Source organism: Pogona vitticeps, chromosome 1, assembly GCF_051106095.1.
Source record: "Pogona vitticeps strain Pit_001003342236 chromosome 1, PviZW2.1, whole genome shotgun sequence".
NCBI lineage: Eukaryota > Metazoa > Chordata > Lepidosauria > Squamata > Agamidae > Pogona > Pogona vitticeps.
In genome coordinates this window covers 206899284-206915565 of record NC_135783.1, presented here as the reverse complement: position 1 = coordinate 206915565, position 16282 = coordinate 206899284, and the positions used below count along the sequence as shown (strand labels likewise).

At 40.6% G+C, this 16282-nt stretch overlaps 1 protein-coding gene across 1 annotated transcript in view; it reads right to left on the bottom strand.

Moving 5' to 3' along the window:
• Nucleotides 1-16282, bottom strand: part of LOC110076881 (sodium channel protein type 2 subunit alpha) — a 119885-nt gene that overhangs the window by 46834 nt on the left and 56769 nt on the right. Inside the window, 5 exon segments of the mRNA XM_078394671.1 lie at nt 2152-2637; nt 5785-6141; nt 9553-9726; nt 13855-14093; nt 15496-15628. Of these exon segments, the coding sequence (XP_078250797.1) occupies nt 2152-2637; nt 5785-6141; nt 9553-9726; nt 13855-14093; nt 15496-15628 (1389 nt within the window).

The following is a 16282-nucleotide window of genomic DNA, read 5'->3' as shown; positions in this document are numbered from 1 at the left end:
AAGGACAGCTGCGACAGCAGTTTAAGAATGCATGCAGTTCACTTAATCGTCTAACTCAGTATCATCAGACATACTTATATTTAAGCTAATTATTTCTAAATCTGCATCTATAGCTCTAAAGTATAAAGTGCAACCTTTAAAACGATGTCTCATTTAATAGCAATGCATTTTTTGTTTTTTGTTTTTTTTAGTGAACTAAAATATTCCATAGATTCCAGAGGAAGGAAGGAACTAATTCCACAACTTGTTTCTCATATAACAAATCAAGAAATTCTAACATCTGTAGTTTTTTTTTTTTTTTTTAAGATTGCTGAGAGTCTGACTTATACAACATATAAATGAAGATGAAATTTCAGGTGAATTCTTTTAGGAACAACTTTTAAAAAAGAAAATACTACTAAAATAACCCAATGTTAGTCAAAGGTAAAACAACCTGTAGCAGAAGGTAGTAAAGTCTGGCTGTTCTGGTTAGACATCCTTCCTGTTCTACATTCACGAATATCATTCAGTGAATCTGTGATAACTTTAAATTCATCATTTCTCTGGCCACTCTAAGAACCATAAAGGAAGACTTTAATCTCAAGATGACTGATATACTTATGCTTAAGGCATTCAAATAAATGTCTGTCAATAGCTGTGTGCATCGCTGAACAATCAAGCATGTAACCACTCCATCATTAAAAAACAAACCAACCCAGAGCTTGCAAGTAGAAAAGGATCACAGAACTGTACGCTGTTCTGACAAATTGTGACAGCCCTCTCTATAAAATATGAAAATGAATAAATCTTACAGAAACCATACATTCCTTAGAACTCAAAATATATTCCACAAATTTTAGAGTTTGTGTGTTTGTTTACTTTTTAAAGCTTGTTTCCTCTTTCTACTTCAGTGAAAAATGATTTGGAATATTTGTAGCACTCAGAGACAACTAGGCAGAAAGAACATCATTCATGTATGTTTAGGCAAGATTCAATTAACTGAAATCCTTCATACGATCCGAATGGCTTTAATGTGGTTCTTTGCTCCCTGCCCCCAGTGGTGGCAACTCAGAAAGGTTCCCACTATGAAGGGCTCTCCAGATTGGCAAACCATTACCTACAAGCAGGAAATAACTCACACATGTAGAAACATACACATCTCTGTACCTAATGAGTCAGACATACCTATCATTCACACATAGGAGAGTCTGGATCCAAGCCAATATCTTTCATTGTTCACTGATCAGTATTGATTTCCTAAAAAACACATTACATTTATTTTTGCTCCAGTAACAATTCAGGGGTGAGCAATTTTGGAGGCCCCATTTTCCTCCTCCACATACAAAACAGATATGCATTTTACTAGTACATTTTTGGAGTACATTCTGCAAAAATTCTCCTGTGACAGCTCAACAGGATCAACAGTGGCACCAGCTTTTCCCCAGCCCTCCAATGCTCCTACCTGCTTGAAGCTTAGTGTAGAGGTGACACAGTAAACTCCCAGCACTAACATAAGATTTGAATCCCAGTATCACTGGCAAGACACTACTATACTCTGGTGTTCTGCTGCGATGGCAACAGCAGAGGACATGATGACTAACCTGTAAGAGATCTGTGCGCAATATAGCTTGCATATGCCAAGTCACACGACTGGTCCATTCAACTAACTCAGTTTTATGTACCCTGATAAAAGCGGCTTCCCAGCGGATGAAACAGGAGTCTTTTTAGACCTTCTCTTAACAAACAGCAGAAGAGAATAAACCTAGGATCTTGTATATGCAAAGCATGTGCTTCATATGGACCAACGATTATCATCACTCATCATTTCAAAGCTTGTCAAATCGAAGATATGTCACCATTATAAATTTGAAACTGAAAAACATGCTTACAATGAACCAATAAGTACTAAGAATGTTGCTATAAACAAATCAGCTATTTAATCTGTACAGGGCCATAAATAAGACAGTTCCAATGTAGTAGCAGTAGTAGTAGTAGTAGTAGTAGTAGTAGTAGTAATTATTATTATTATTATTATTATTATTATTATTATTATTATTATTATTATTATTATTATTATTATTATTATTATTATTATTATTATTATTCCTTAGTTTTCTGGGTTTTTTTTAATGCCTGTGTGTTTACTTGGGAGATATATATATAAAGTCTTACCTCTTTGCTTTCTCCAAGGTCAGATTCACTGCTAAATTCTTCTGTGTTTATATTTTCAAAATCTGATTCTCCAATTGCAATAGGCACTGTCACAGTGAGGCCTGGATTATTTATAAATGACATATAGTCATTTTCGTCAATAATGTATTTTTCCACACTGCTGCCGGTGCCTACACCACTTGTGGTTCCGTTCCCATCTCTCAAATAATTAACATCCTTAGTTATTTCGACCATGGTGTGGTTGGAAATGTAGAGATCTCTCTTGTTGTTTAGTTCTTCAAGCACTTTGATGTCTTCAATAGCTTTCTGTTTCCTACAAACACTTTTTTGAACAACTTCTCGCATTTTTTTCTTCACATAATCTATTCCCTTCTGAATCCTTGCCACAGCAATCTGGAGGTTGTTCATCTCATTGTCATCATCTGTAGCAGCAAGATTGTCTGAACTAAAGGAGCTCAGCAGCAAGGCTAGGAACAGGTTCAGTACCTACGAGGCAGGAAGAGAACACGTCAAAGTAAAAATGAGATTCCTTCACAGAGAGAAAAAAGAAAGGTGAAACAAAAACAACAATGAGGCACAGATAATAATAATCTTGTCTTGTATCAGCGGAAGCATTACAGAGAGACTGCTTTTTAGGGTCCCCATATATCATTATACTACTAAGAGCTAGAGTTCTCATCATCTTTAATTAGCATATTCAAAGGTCAGGGATGATGATGGCCCAACTACATCTATGGAGTGGGAGATCCCAGAATGGGAATTCTTCGATTAGAAGCTGATAGTTAAAGGCAGCTTCTTAAAACATGATGTATACTGTTCAATCCTTAAGTTCCTGTTTTCCTGCTTATCTACTCTGTCTCCTTCTATTTCTTTCCTTAAATGGCACCTTCAGAAACAGACTTGGTCTACACATGCAGAGAGCAAAGTGGTAAAATTCTGACTAGGTGCTGTACTGCCTGCATGTTCTCTGTTATACTAGCACGCAGGCACATAATAGAGTATGGAATATACATCTACGCACATGGTTTCCTATTCCTCTACTTCATTCTGCTCAATCCACAGACCAAACATTAGATCAGATTATTTGACTCCTACTGCAGATGTCTACTGATGGCCCTGTTCTCCATGAATTTGCCCATGCTTTTATTGCTTCATAATACCCGGTGCTAATCTTACAAACTGCTATTTAGAAGATTTTGCAAAAATCAGGAAATGGTCACCAACCTGGACAGCTTTAAAGAAAAACCAGACAAATTCATGGCGAATAAGGCTGTCAAAGGCTACCCGTTATCATGGGTGGATATTATCTCCAGTATCACAAGTAGTGTACTTGGAAACACAAGCAAAAGGGCAGATTTACCTTCATGTCCTGCCGGTGGACACCCAAAGGCATTTAGTTAGAACACTGTAAGAACAGAATGGGCCGGGGGAGCCTTTGGCTTGGCTCAGTAGGGCTCACCTTACATTCTTGCACTTTTGTTTTAGAACATAACTTTTCTGCTCCCATTATATTTGGGAAAGCTTATCATAGACCAGTGATGGCGAACCGATGGCACGCGTGCCACAGCTGGCACACAGAGCCCTCTCTGTGGGCACCCAAGCCATAAGTCGCCATTGACACCATCCTCTGATCCTGGATTTCGGCACTCCCCTCTGCTGGTGCAGTGGTCCAGCGGAGGGGGTGCAATGGCGACCATTACCAGTCTAGCCCAATGTGGGATTGGAGGACCAGTAAGTATTTATTTGTTAATACCACCCATAGAAAAAACAACAACAAGCATTTAACCCTTGCAGTGCAGGAGAGATTTTTTTTTCTAAACTGAAACCTCAGTATTTGGGTTTTAATTGCAGGGTTGGCCCTTTAAGTTGATTTTGTGTTGCTGTATGGGCACTCAGGCTCAAAAAGGTTCCCAATCACTGTCATAGACTATGATTTGAAAACAAACATATTCATGTATAGAGGGAACAGCACAATGGCAGTGAGGTTCTCCTCTTAACATTTTAGCAACTAAAACCCTAATTTCCCAAGAGGCAAGCTGTTTTTGACACTCAAAGGCCTAAAACCAACATGACCCTGGAGGCAACATAAGGAATTCCAGCTCCCCCTGCAGCCCCCTCAGAGCTGCCCGAAAACCTGCTCTGGAGACCCTCTCCCAGCATATGTTTTAATTACTTGGATAGAGCACTGCAGGAAGAAGGGCGATTCCCTCGCTTGTGCTGGGTTTCCCCTTTTGTGCAAGGAGAAGGCCAGCAAGCAGTCCTTGCCTCTTTTGCAGAAAGAGCTGCTGCACAAAAAATACAACTGCTTGAAGAAGGGGAAAAAAAACACCTCTAGCTGTGTTCTTGTGTTTTTGTTTTTTCCTGTACTCAGAAGGCTTCAGTGGATTGCCAGTTATATCTATTAAATAAGAAAGAAGGTTTGGCTGCGTGAAAATAGATACCTATACAGGCAACATTGAGGGGAAAGGACACACTCCTTGGCTGCATGCACGCTCTCACCAAATCCCTTATTTTCCTTTTGCTGGCCCACATAGCTCATGAACTAGCATAATTCCTCACCAAAAAAGGTTCTTCCTTAACCCCACGCCCTGAACCCTTTCAATTAGGTCACATAATAGATCCAGGAAGACCTTGGTCACAGAGGAAATCTTTGAATTGCCAGTTTTTCTTTCCATTACAGAAATGCAGAAGGGGAAAAGGAGAACAGCAAGAAGTGAGGCTGCCTATGGCTTTTCGGATGAAGGAACGCCGGTAACAAACAGGGCTCAGAGGTACACTTCTCAGAAGCAACTACTTTGAAGAACAGCACGGGAAATGCTCCAGGAAAAAGACAGATTTGTATTATTTTCTGCTGATTTTAAGACATGCAAGTCAATGCAAAACAGCCTGAAGTTCCCCAACTACACAAACTTTTTCCCTCAGGGGCTTCAGATAGTGCTTGGGCCAATGCAGAAAAGTATGTGTAGAGGTACTGGTGGTTGGCAGGGTGAGAAGAAATGAATAAAAGGAACACTCATAGGGGTGTCAATTCCCCTTAACCAAGCACCCTAGTCTCCAAGCCATTAAAAAAATATAGTTTGATGCCAGCACTGGAATAAGGTTGTGATAGAGTATCTAGGAGACCAAAAGAGAGGAAGAGAGAGAAAGGAGGAAATTGCCAATCCATCTTTGTTTGCAGCTTGTTAAAGGAGCTTCTGCTGTAGCTATGCCTCCTGTAAATCTGGCCAGCTACAGCAGAAAGTGCCTTAACAAGCTGCAAACAAGGGTTGATTAGCAATTTCCTCCTCTTCTCTCTCTCTCTCTCTCTCTGCTGACTCCTATTTGCCGGCTAAAGTGAATTCACCTGAGGAAACCTGACCTCCCAGGTTTCAATGCACATTTTCCACTGCTGTGTAGTCACTCCCACAATCAGTTTACTGCATACTTGGCAAACACTTTCTTTTCTTCCCAAAGATTAATGTTCTTTCAAGGATGAAACACAAGTCTTTCAGAGAAGACCGCCCAAGTCTAATACAGATTCCAAATCAGACTTTACCTTAGAAATTTTTCTTCAAAGTAATAAATGAAATATGAGTTTTGGACATTATAACACCACTATACAGTTTTTACAAAGACCAATTAATAACAACATACCACTAAGTTTCCAATCACCATGACCAGCATGAAAACAATAAGGCACATAGTCTGGCCTGCAACCTCCATACAGTCCCACATGGTCTCTATCCATTCGCCACACAGTACTCGGAACACAATCAAGAAAGAGTGGAAAAAGTCATTCATGTGCCAGCGTGGAAGTTCACAGTCTTCTGCAATCTTGCAGACACACTCCTTGTAGCTTTTGCCAAACAGCTGCATTCCAACCACGGCAAAAATGAAGACAATAATGGCCAGGACCAAAGTCAGGTTCCCCAGGGCACCCACGGAGTTGCCAATAATCTTGATCAGCATGTTTAGTGTCGGCCAAGATTTTGCTAATTTGAAAACCCGCAGCTGAAAACAATTGCAAAAAGACATTATTAGTATGTTTATAAATCTGAAAGACTGACAGTTCTTTCACATTAGTGTATTCTTACTTTATTCAAAATTGGTTTTGCCCTTTTTGCTTTTGCTTCATTAGAAAATGAAGACTGAACACAATCTGTCCAATTCTAGAAGGCAGATTTGGTTTTTATAGACAGAGACAGGGGCTTTGTGCTCCGTATTGAATAACGGTGTTCCTAATTCTTCTCCTCCCTCCCGCCAGGCTCTCTAGGCAGCCGTGGTTCTTCTGCAGCAGTGGCACACTAAACAATTCTGGAGCCCGACTGGACCGCCCCCACCTCCCCAGGTAGCAGATGACTCCTCAGCTACGTGGGGGGACTCTTACTCCTGCCTCCCCGCCAGAATGGTTGGGTGTCTCGGGAGCCCAACTGGTGGGAATGGGCTGGTCGGGCTCCAGGTTGATTGGTGTGCCAACCATACTGCCTGTGGAGCTGATAAGTGGACCATGTGGTTGGGGGGAGGGAGCAAGGAGAGGGATTAGGAAAACATGGGCAGTGGCATTTCATAGGAAGCATAGTTTCCATCTCTACTTATACATATTTAGTGGAATGTAGGATATAGACCAGAGAACAGACAATCTATTGAGCTCTGAAAGCCACATTTTAATTTATCGATATATAGTCAGCATAATTCACATTGTATTTCTATGAATATTAAGATCTATATGGTAGGCATTCAACCACATCTGTGTCAATTCTTTTATGACATCTGTAAAGAGACCCAAGATGGGAAAAGCGGAGCCCAAGGACTACACATAGGTCCCAAATATGGTCCTTCACCTCCTCAGTTTTAACTTTAAAAAAATGTTGCTCAGGAAGCCCCCTTGTGCTCTCTAGAGACTGTGCGGGAACACTTTTGTCATGTCTGGGGGTCCCTCAGTGCCCCCATCCTCCACACATGATCAATTTTTTTTTCTGTTTTATAAAATTCCAAGTGTCTTTTCAGTTTTTTTTTAAAAAAAACTTTTTAAAAGAAAAATATTTTGGAATGTGCAGTTGTGTGCAGCTCTTCAAGAACTAGGAGTGAGGGCGTATAGTCCCTGGACTTCTGCAAATTACCTATCGCTGGACTAGTTGTTGTTACATGCTATCAAATCTCCTCCAACCTTTGGCGACTCTATGAATGAATGATCTCCAAAATGTCCTGTCCTCAACAACCCTGATCAGCTCCTGTAAATTCAAGGTCATGGTTTCCTTTAAGACAGTGGTTCCCAACCTTGGGTCCCCATATATTATTGGACTAAAAGTCCTATAGGCCTTAACCACTAGCTCTGCTAACCAGGATTCCTGGGAGTTGTAGTCCAAGAACATCTGGGCACCCAAGGTTGGGAACCACTGCTTTAGGGAGTCAATCCATCTTGTATTTGGTCTTCCAGCTTTCCTGCTACTTTCAGCCTTTCCCAGCATTATTGTCTTTTCCAGCAAATCTTGCCTTCTCATGATATGCCCAAGGTATGACAGCCTCAATTTCATCACTTTTTTGCTTCCAGAGATAGTTTGGGCTTGAACTTTCTCTGCTTTCTCTCTTTTTTTCCCCTGTGAACTTTCTCATTTTTTTCCATTGTGAACTTTCTTTACTGTCCCACGTGTACACCCATACATAGTGTGGTCCCCAGTGACATAACCTTACAAGTCATGATCTTTTCTAATTTCTTTATTGCTGTCCTTCCAAGATTCAGTCTTCTTCTGATTTCTTGGCTGCAGTCTGCATTTGGATGGATGACTGAACTAAAGTATTGGTTAGTACTGCGCAGAAGGATGCAGTGGTAAATCACTACTGAATTTTCCTTACCATGAAAATCCTATGATGGGGCAATCTTTTCCCTGCGTGGATGCACACTTTAATGTAGTGAAAGAATTTGAGTGTGGCAGTGAAGATGTAAGCAATGCCATCAGGCGGCTAGACTTCCGTTACGAGCTGGACTCCATTCCCAAAGTGGAATGAACACAGCTGAGGCACTAGACCTTCTTCAAGGGTAATGGGCACATCAGCAGAAGAGAATGGATAGCTCCAGGGGTGATGGGGGCAGCAGCTACAGGGCAGCAGTGGTAGCTGAAGGTGACACTGGTGAAGGCGGCAATGGTGGTGACACTCAGCTAACTTTTGTTAATACTGTGTAGAAGATGGCAATGGTAAACCACTATTGAGTTCTCCTCCCCATGCAAACCTTATTATGAGACAGTCCCTGGGCTAGACATACACATAAAATCTCAGACCATTGGTGGACTTATTCATTACTTTCATTATTTCTCAAATTATATATGTTAAATTTAAAGCTGTAAAAAATTTCATGATCATTTTCACAAATTCTGTCAAATGTTGATTTAAGGTTTGTTGTACTAGTGCAATCTTGTAATCACTATCAGCACAGTAAATAATGTAGGAAAGTAGCATCCAGATACCTGTACATTGATTATGAATACTGAAATCTCCATTTATTTCAGTACTTGCTTCTCTACATTACCTTCATATCAAGGTTGGGCTAAGTGTGATTTATCACACCGTAACTCCTATCAGACCTAGCCATCACATATAGTGATGTGCAATGCCGGGATTTACAGTCCAGATAGGTCTGGATGGATGAATCCCTGTCCTGTTCCATTAAATGTTAAACGCCTGTTGTAATATTCTTTGCCAAACAGATACATACTAGGATTGGCCACTGTGTTTTTTTCAAGCAAGAAGAACATACCCACAATTACTTTTATTCTACGTAGATGCATACATTCAGTATATATAGCCCAGGTAACAAAGAAATTCTAAGTTCATAAATGCTAGCATACTTGAAAAATGGAGACAGACAGACAGATAAACTAATACTCTTACTTGATTTTAAATGCATTGGTCCACTATATAGTCCCCAAAACAAACACTAAAGTTTTTATTCTATGCACTTCATTAAGGAAACATTTGCCTGGAAATACAGCAGAAAATACTTAGTAAAAAAATAACGTTCAATAGCTCTCCTTTAGTGCAACCTTGAAAATGGTGGTGGTGGTGATTAGAGATGGGGGTATTTGTATACGAATACAAATATCCCTCCGCAGCAGGACTTAACAAGGATCCGGCCTCTGGAGCCGGACCATCCACTCATGCATCCGGGGCGGCGGCGGCCTCACTCATCCTTCCAATCACTCCCAAAGCCTCACTCTCTTTCCTCTCAGTTGGCCACTCAGCAGCCATGCAGGGGGGGTTGTCCTCCCTTCCCCTGCTTGGAACGGCTAGCTGAACTCATTAAATCCAGCTCCACAGGGGTATTTGTATACGAATACCCTCATCTCTAGTGATGATGCATTTCACATATACCGTAAATGCCAAAGATTATATGAAAGCTGGTGTTAAAGTAATTTGTTTATTTACCAGCCTGAAGGATCTTAGCACTGACAGTCCTTCCACATTCGCAAGGCCCAGCTCCATCAAACTCAAGCTGACAATGATGCCATCGAAAATATTCCACCCTTCTTGGAAATAATAGTAAGGATCCATGGCTATCACTTTGAGGGCCATTTCTGCTGTGAATATCCCAGTGAAGACCTAGATGTAAATATAACTCATTAGCATACATTTTAAGTTGGTTCTTTAAATCAGCCATTCTTAACCTTTTTTTTTTTTTTTTTTTTTTTTTGCCCATGACCATAAATACGATATGAAAGAAATATAGGCTGAATCAGAATTATCAGGTGGCGTGTGAAGAAGTGTTTCCAGTCTGTGGCCCCTTTAAAATGGGCCAGGACCCTCCAGGAAGGTTGTAAATCTGAGAATGGCTGCTTTAAATTACAGCATCAGAGTAATATTTTAACTTCAAGAACTATATACTGATTTATTTATTTTTTGGCAAAAGGAAGCTGCTTGTACCATATCAAGTTAGATCACTGGTCTATTGGGATCAGTGTCGCCCACAGGGACTAACAAAAGTTCCTCCTGAGCTTCTGAGTCTTGTTCAGTATTTCCTGACCTTTCACAGAAGTTTCAGGGGCAGAAACAGGAACACAAAGCAGATGGTGCACCACAAATTTACAGACCTTCCATGTTTAAAAGCATACAGATTGATAAAGTCTGCAAAAAATTTAGTCTGCGTAAAGGCATGCAAACATTAAAATTTTCTGATAACAGAGAACAATGCATCGCAACATTCAGCCATTTCTTTTGTTAAAAAAAAGGAAGTAAATATTACAGATTCTAATGGGGCTCACCAAACTAAAATGATGAGTTTAGAACTGTCAGGTCGCTTTTATGCATGAAAATCAACATTAGAACAGCAGATTATGCTAAACTCTAGATACCTTCCTTGCTGTCTGTTCCTTTTCACATTCATTGCTGACACTGTATAAATATTACAGAAGATATTTTCAGGTAACATAGCCTAAAAATACTGCCATTTGCTTCCGTCCAGCATATGTACCACTTTTCATTATATGTATGAAATGTAAGTTTCAGATGCAGTGTAAACATAATTTACATGTTGTCGTTAAAAAAATAGTGCTTGATAGGATATGACCGATTCTAGGTTACACAGCTGTCAATCATGATTTTTCATTGTAATTTCCTTTGCTGCACGTACAAAAAAAGGTCATTCCTTCCCAGATTTTAATCAATCAACATACGAGAAAACAGGTCACAGGAAATAGTAAATTAGCTTTCTTTGGATAGAAACCAACAAAATGAGATCAACAGGGCAAGAGTGAGAAAGAGTTGAAGTTTTAAATTATTATCAGTGTGAAGGACAGTATAAACATATGCTTTCCCCTAATTAAATTAATATACATAATGAAGATTGTTCCACACGTTAGGCTCAGAAAAAACAACAACAATGTGCTCTGTTGTATAAGCGCACGCTGCCGGGAGTTACAGCCCTCTGGGAGTATCCTGCAGTCTTTCCCTGTTCTATAACGATAATGATCACATGCCATCACATCAGTTCTGACTTACGGCGACCCTTCTCAGGGTTTTCTAGGTAAAGAATACACAACAGCGTAACAGCGATTTACCATTCCCTTCCGCTTGGGGCACCGCTGGACGCTGCACCTTGCCCAAGCCCAAACAGGCTGGCACTTCTCCCAGGAAGCACAGGGGGGAATCAATGTCCCAACCTCTGGCTCCATAGTCACATACCTACACCACTGAGCTGACCAGCCAGCTACCTGTTTTATACATATGCTTTAAAAGCAGGTGGTTGGGACACAGATACTAGATTATCACCATGTTCTATCTGGATACCTGCTGCAATATATATGTATAGGATGTACAACATAATGAAAATACACCATCAATACAGACTGTAAGCATAAACCACAAAATCAAACCAATAACACATTGCAACACACACATTTGTAAAGCATGCCTGAGAGAGAGAGAGGAGAGCAGTCAGGTGCATTTCCTTCTTGCACCTCTCTCCAACAGCTATGGACTAGATTTATTTTTAGCCTCTCTTCCCTCCACATCCCTTATTCCTTGTGTGTCATACATTTTAGACTGTAAATCTGAAGTTAATAGGTAGGCATCCTTCAGTCTCAAGAGACTACGGTAACATGCTCTGAATTAGAGGTCTTGGAACAGCGTCTAGTGTGGGTGAGAAGGCCAATTCGAGAGTGACAATCCTTTTCTTTCTGAGGGAAGGCAAGCAACAAGCAAGTAAGAAATAAAAGGCCACAGGGTGAGGTTATATCTCAAAAAGCTGAGTGAACAAGTATGTTTTTATTTCTCAAAAATACAACAACTGAGAGGCCAGCTCTATTTCTGCAAGGGAATGGTATGATCAGGCGGATAGCACCAAGCAGGTATTTTGTGAGACACTATTCCACAGGGCATCCTTATTGGGCAGATCACCAGCAGGTCTTCCCAGAATAGCTGGTAAAGGAAAACAGGCTTGTTTAGGAACTTTGATCCTAAAGCATTTAAGGCTTTTTTTATGCAATTGGCTCCAATTGGGCTGGATAGATCCGAGACAGGACTTTAAAGAGGGAGAGTTAAATGATTCCACTCAGCCGCACCCCTAGCAGTTGCGTTCTGCACCAACTGCAATTTCTGGGCATCTCCAAGGCCAGCCCCATGCGCTGAAATAATTTACTCATAAGATTATTAGAGCACAGATATCTAAAGCCAAGTTATCCTGGGCAAGGAGTGGTTGTAGCTGGCAGAAGAGCTGGAGTTCTTCGGCACAGGTGCTCCTTATCCTTCAAACCACTACGGCCATTTTTAAAAGGCACTGATTTTTTTTATTAAATTCAGGCCAAGGTAATTTGGAGCGGTTTGAGATTAAAAAGTAGCATTAGATGTTAACATTAGAGATTCCTGCACTGCAACAAAGACAGCACTACTAGATTAGCTTCTATATACATTTATATAGATCAAGGCTTAGAGTTGATCTACTAAGCAGCTTAACTCCATTCAAAATTCTATATTCCTGCCAAATAACATCTGTAATCAGATTTCCAGTAATGAAAGCTCAAGGAAGTGATTATAATAGTCCCTATTGCAAGCAGAAATGTCTGCTTAGGAACTTTCTGCAACCATCACTCCCTAGTGGGTTACTAGGGAAGTCCAACAAAGTAATTAACTTTCAGGTTCCAAACAGTAATTTGAACAATAAAGGAAGAAAATCATTCCCCCTAAGGTTTACTGTTAATATTTACTTCGTATCCATGGCCAAACTGCCAACGATATACTGGTACTCACGAATATACAGCCTTCGCGAATAGATATACTGGTACATCTCAAAAATATTCTAACTTGCTGTTTGCTAGCGACATAAAACCATGATTAGACACTCTTGCAATCTTGCCCAAATTATTCAGAATTAGAGGTTTGTATTCAATAGTGATGTGAACAGAATCGAGCTCCCATAACTGATACTTCTCTCTCTCCCACTCCCAATCTCTCTCTGCAGTAAATGCACTCCCTCCCTGAAAAAAAAAAAACTCCTCAGAGGAATGGGTGGGGCTACTGAATAATGTAAGTTATATTATAATACACTACTGTAGAAAGGGAGAAACTGCCAGAACTAAAGAGGTTTATATCTACACCAATATATTTTTACTTCCTCCTCCTACCCAACCTCTGGAGAAGGGATTGAGAGAGACAAGGACCACAAAGGTGAGGAAAGGATGAAAAGGACTGGATAAATAGGCCGCCTTACATATATATGCAAGCACCGGAACTGAACCCCAGAAGAAAGGTTAATCCCAAAATAGATTTCAAAATCATATTACTGACTATTGTACTATATTCTTCATAACCAGTTTAAGATGCTCCTTATGGTATCTTCCATATACTAGTCTTTAGACCTTGAAGTGATCATTAGCTTCTCCCCAAGGTCAGACAGCCCTTCTTTGTAAGGAAACCAGTAGGCGTGGAGTCAGAACTTTTTAATTGTGATGCTACGTTTATAAAGCACTATCAATCCCAATCATGGTTTATAATTTGATATGGCACCCAAGTTCCTCCTGCTTACTCAGGACCATACCTAGGTTCTGGACTAAACTACCTTAAACAGCACTGAGTATCTGAATTCTGGAATATACCACTACTGCTTTTCTAGCGTTTTCTATTGTGACAGTTATGTTCTATTGTTCTTGAAGACCAGTTAGCACTGCCTCAAGTACTGATACAAAAAGAAAATGTAATATAAATTAAAACTTAATTCTTGCTTGTCTATATACATACCAGGTTTCCCACCAAAAGCACGTGGTTGAAGTAGGGAGTCATTGGATAATGTTCCATGGCCATAAACAGGGTATTCAGAACAATGCAGATGGTAATAGCAAGATCAACAAATGGATCCATCACTATCAAATTCACTGCGTGTTTTACTTTAAGCCAAGGGCTCCAGCAATCCCAGATCAAGAACGTATTTGCAAATCTATACCAGCATGGTGGACATTTCTGTCTGGATTCTTCAAGTTCTGGAGAAAAATAAAAATATGGTTTTACGTGGACTATCTTGGTTAAAATTACAGAAAGATTTTTAAAAAATCAAATACAGTTATTTGTTAAGTCATGGAGGAGAGTTTCTCCATGTATGCACAATATTTAAAAGGTAAAAACTGCATGCATAACTCCCATTACTGTTCAGTATGCTTTTCTATCCCCATGGGGGATAGAAAAGCATACTCATTTTACAAGATCTTCTGTTATGCTTACTATATGTAGGTTTTCTACCTGATTCTTATTTAGCCAACCCGAAATATTTTGATCATCACCTATTGGGACAATTCAACCTGAACCAAGTGCTTCCTAGCTCCTGCCAGAAATCCCTAAACCCTGGTTCAAAAGTTGGTCTGTCACCTTTTTTACGTTCAACCTCACAGTCTGGTTTATGTTTTGGTTCAAATGAAAGCTGTGCCTTTTGCCCAAGTTACCTCAAAACATTGCTGAGTGCCTGACAAGTCTAAAGCCCTATTCTCTGCACCCACAGGAAGCCCACACATCAATATTTCTCTGTTTTCTCTGCCTGGTTGATATACCAAAAAAAAAAAACAAAAACAAAACAAAACAAAAGAAAACAATAACCTATTTTGATATTCCCGGCTGTCAGTCTCCTACGTAGGAATCTGAACTTGGCTTCTAGAACATTCACAGCTACGGTCCCAATATGCACCACAGCCACTGTTTCCACACAGCATTACTTAGCAGCCCAGCTAGATGATGTGTGACATTCACAACTTTCCTACAGGCAATTCCTCACGCAGTCTATACACCCACCGCACACCCAGTGGCCCAATGTCTCTAATCATCAGCTCTCCTGCTGATAAAAAGAGTAGCCACCAAGCGCCATCTTTCTTGACAGGCTGTCCTCTGATATTTGACTTATTCCTATATGAGCAGTCTAATATTCTCCTTCGTCAGTCACTGTTGCCTGACATTTCAAGGGATTAGCCTTTTGATGACATACAAGCTCAGGTATGTGGACAAGTTAATTGCTTCCCACAAGGGAAGGCACTGGCAGACTCTTCTTCCTCCATTGCAATGCAAATGCTCCTTCCTCAGGAGAGCCAGGAATGCTACCGTTTCTGGTGGAAGAGCATCTACGTGAAAACCAACTTGGCAGCTGCCTGATAGGGATGGAAGGACAGGGGAGGTAAATTAGGCATTTTTTTTAAAAAAAGAAGTTTTCAGTCATCTGTATCCGGAGACTTGATGCAAGGAAATTAAAACAATTTGTGAAATGAAAATGCTCGTATGACTGCTGAAGGCTTCAGCCCTAAAAACACTCACTTTCCACTGAAATTAAAATGGCCGTTTTTTTTCCCCTTTGAGTACAGTACAGTAAAAGCGCAGTAGGTGGTCAAGCATGTTGCACCGTACCTTCCATTGTGTTTGTGAGTATGCTGGCTATACTCATGGCTCTTTGTCTCGCTGCAGATTCTTCCATCAGTTCCATAGAAATCTGGTAAGAGCTTAATCTTCTTTTCCTTATTTCCGTCTCTGTAGTGGTACCCTAAAATGAACACCATCGTTAGTATTTCTTGGAACTCATGCTGCAAGCTCTACAAGGAGCCCTTGCAAGAAAATCCTGCAGTCTGCCCTGCTCCTGTTCCAGTTTCCAGCCAACGCCCTTTCCCTCTCCCCGATCCCACGGAGAACACACTTGTTCCTCACTGGACCGTTGGGTTTTTTTCCCCCCACCTATAAGCTTTTGCTCCGAACTGTGTTTGAACTGCCACAAACCTTGGGGTGCCCCCAAGACAGCTGACGCCACTCGCTTCAGTAGGACACTGCCCAATTGGTTAGAGAAGGATCGGCATTCAGAGAATGGATCTGCTGTTACATCTGCAAGGATTTTCCAGGGATTTGTTAATTTCTTTTATGGTGAGTCAATGCTTTTGAAAGGCCCAGGCAGTCTGAAAACGGCTTGCCATGCAGAGTGGGTGGATGCTTTTCAACACACACTTTGGGCACACAAAGCAAACTGCTTGACTTTGGGGGGTTGGGGGAATGAACAAGTTCAGCTGGAGAAAAATATGAGTAAAAGCCCTTTGAAAGCAAGTAAATCTTCAAGAACGAAGAGTCGGGTCCAAAGACTGAGGGCCATTTCACATGTTCTGGTTGTCACATAGTGTGCTCTCCCCAGGAAGCTGCAAGCAACAGATTT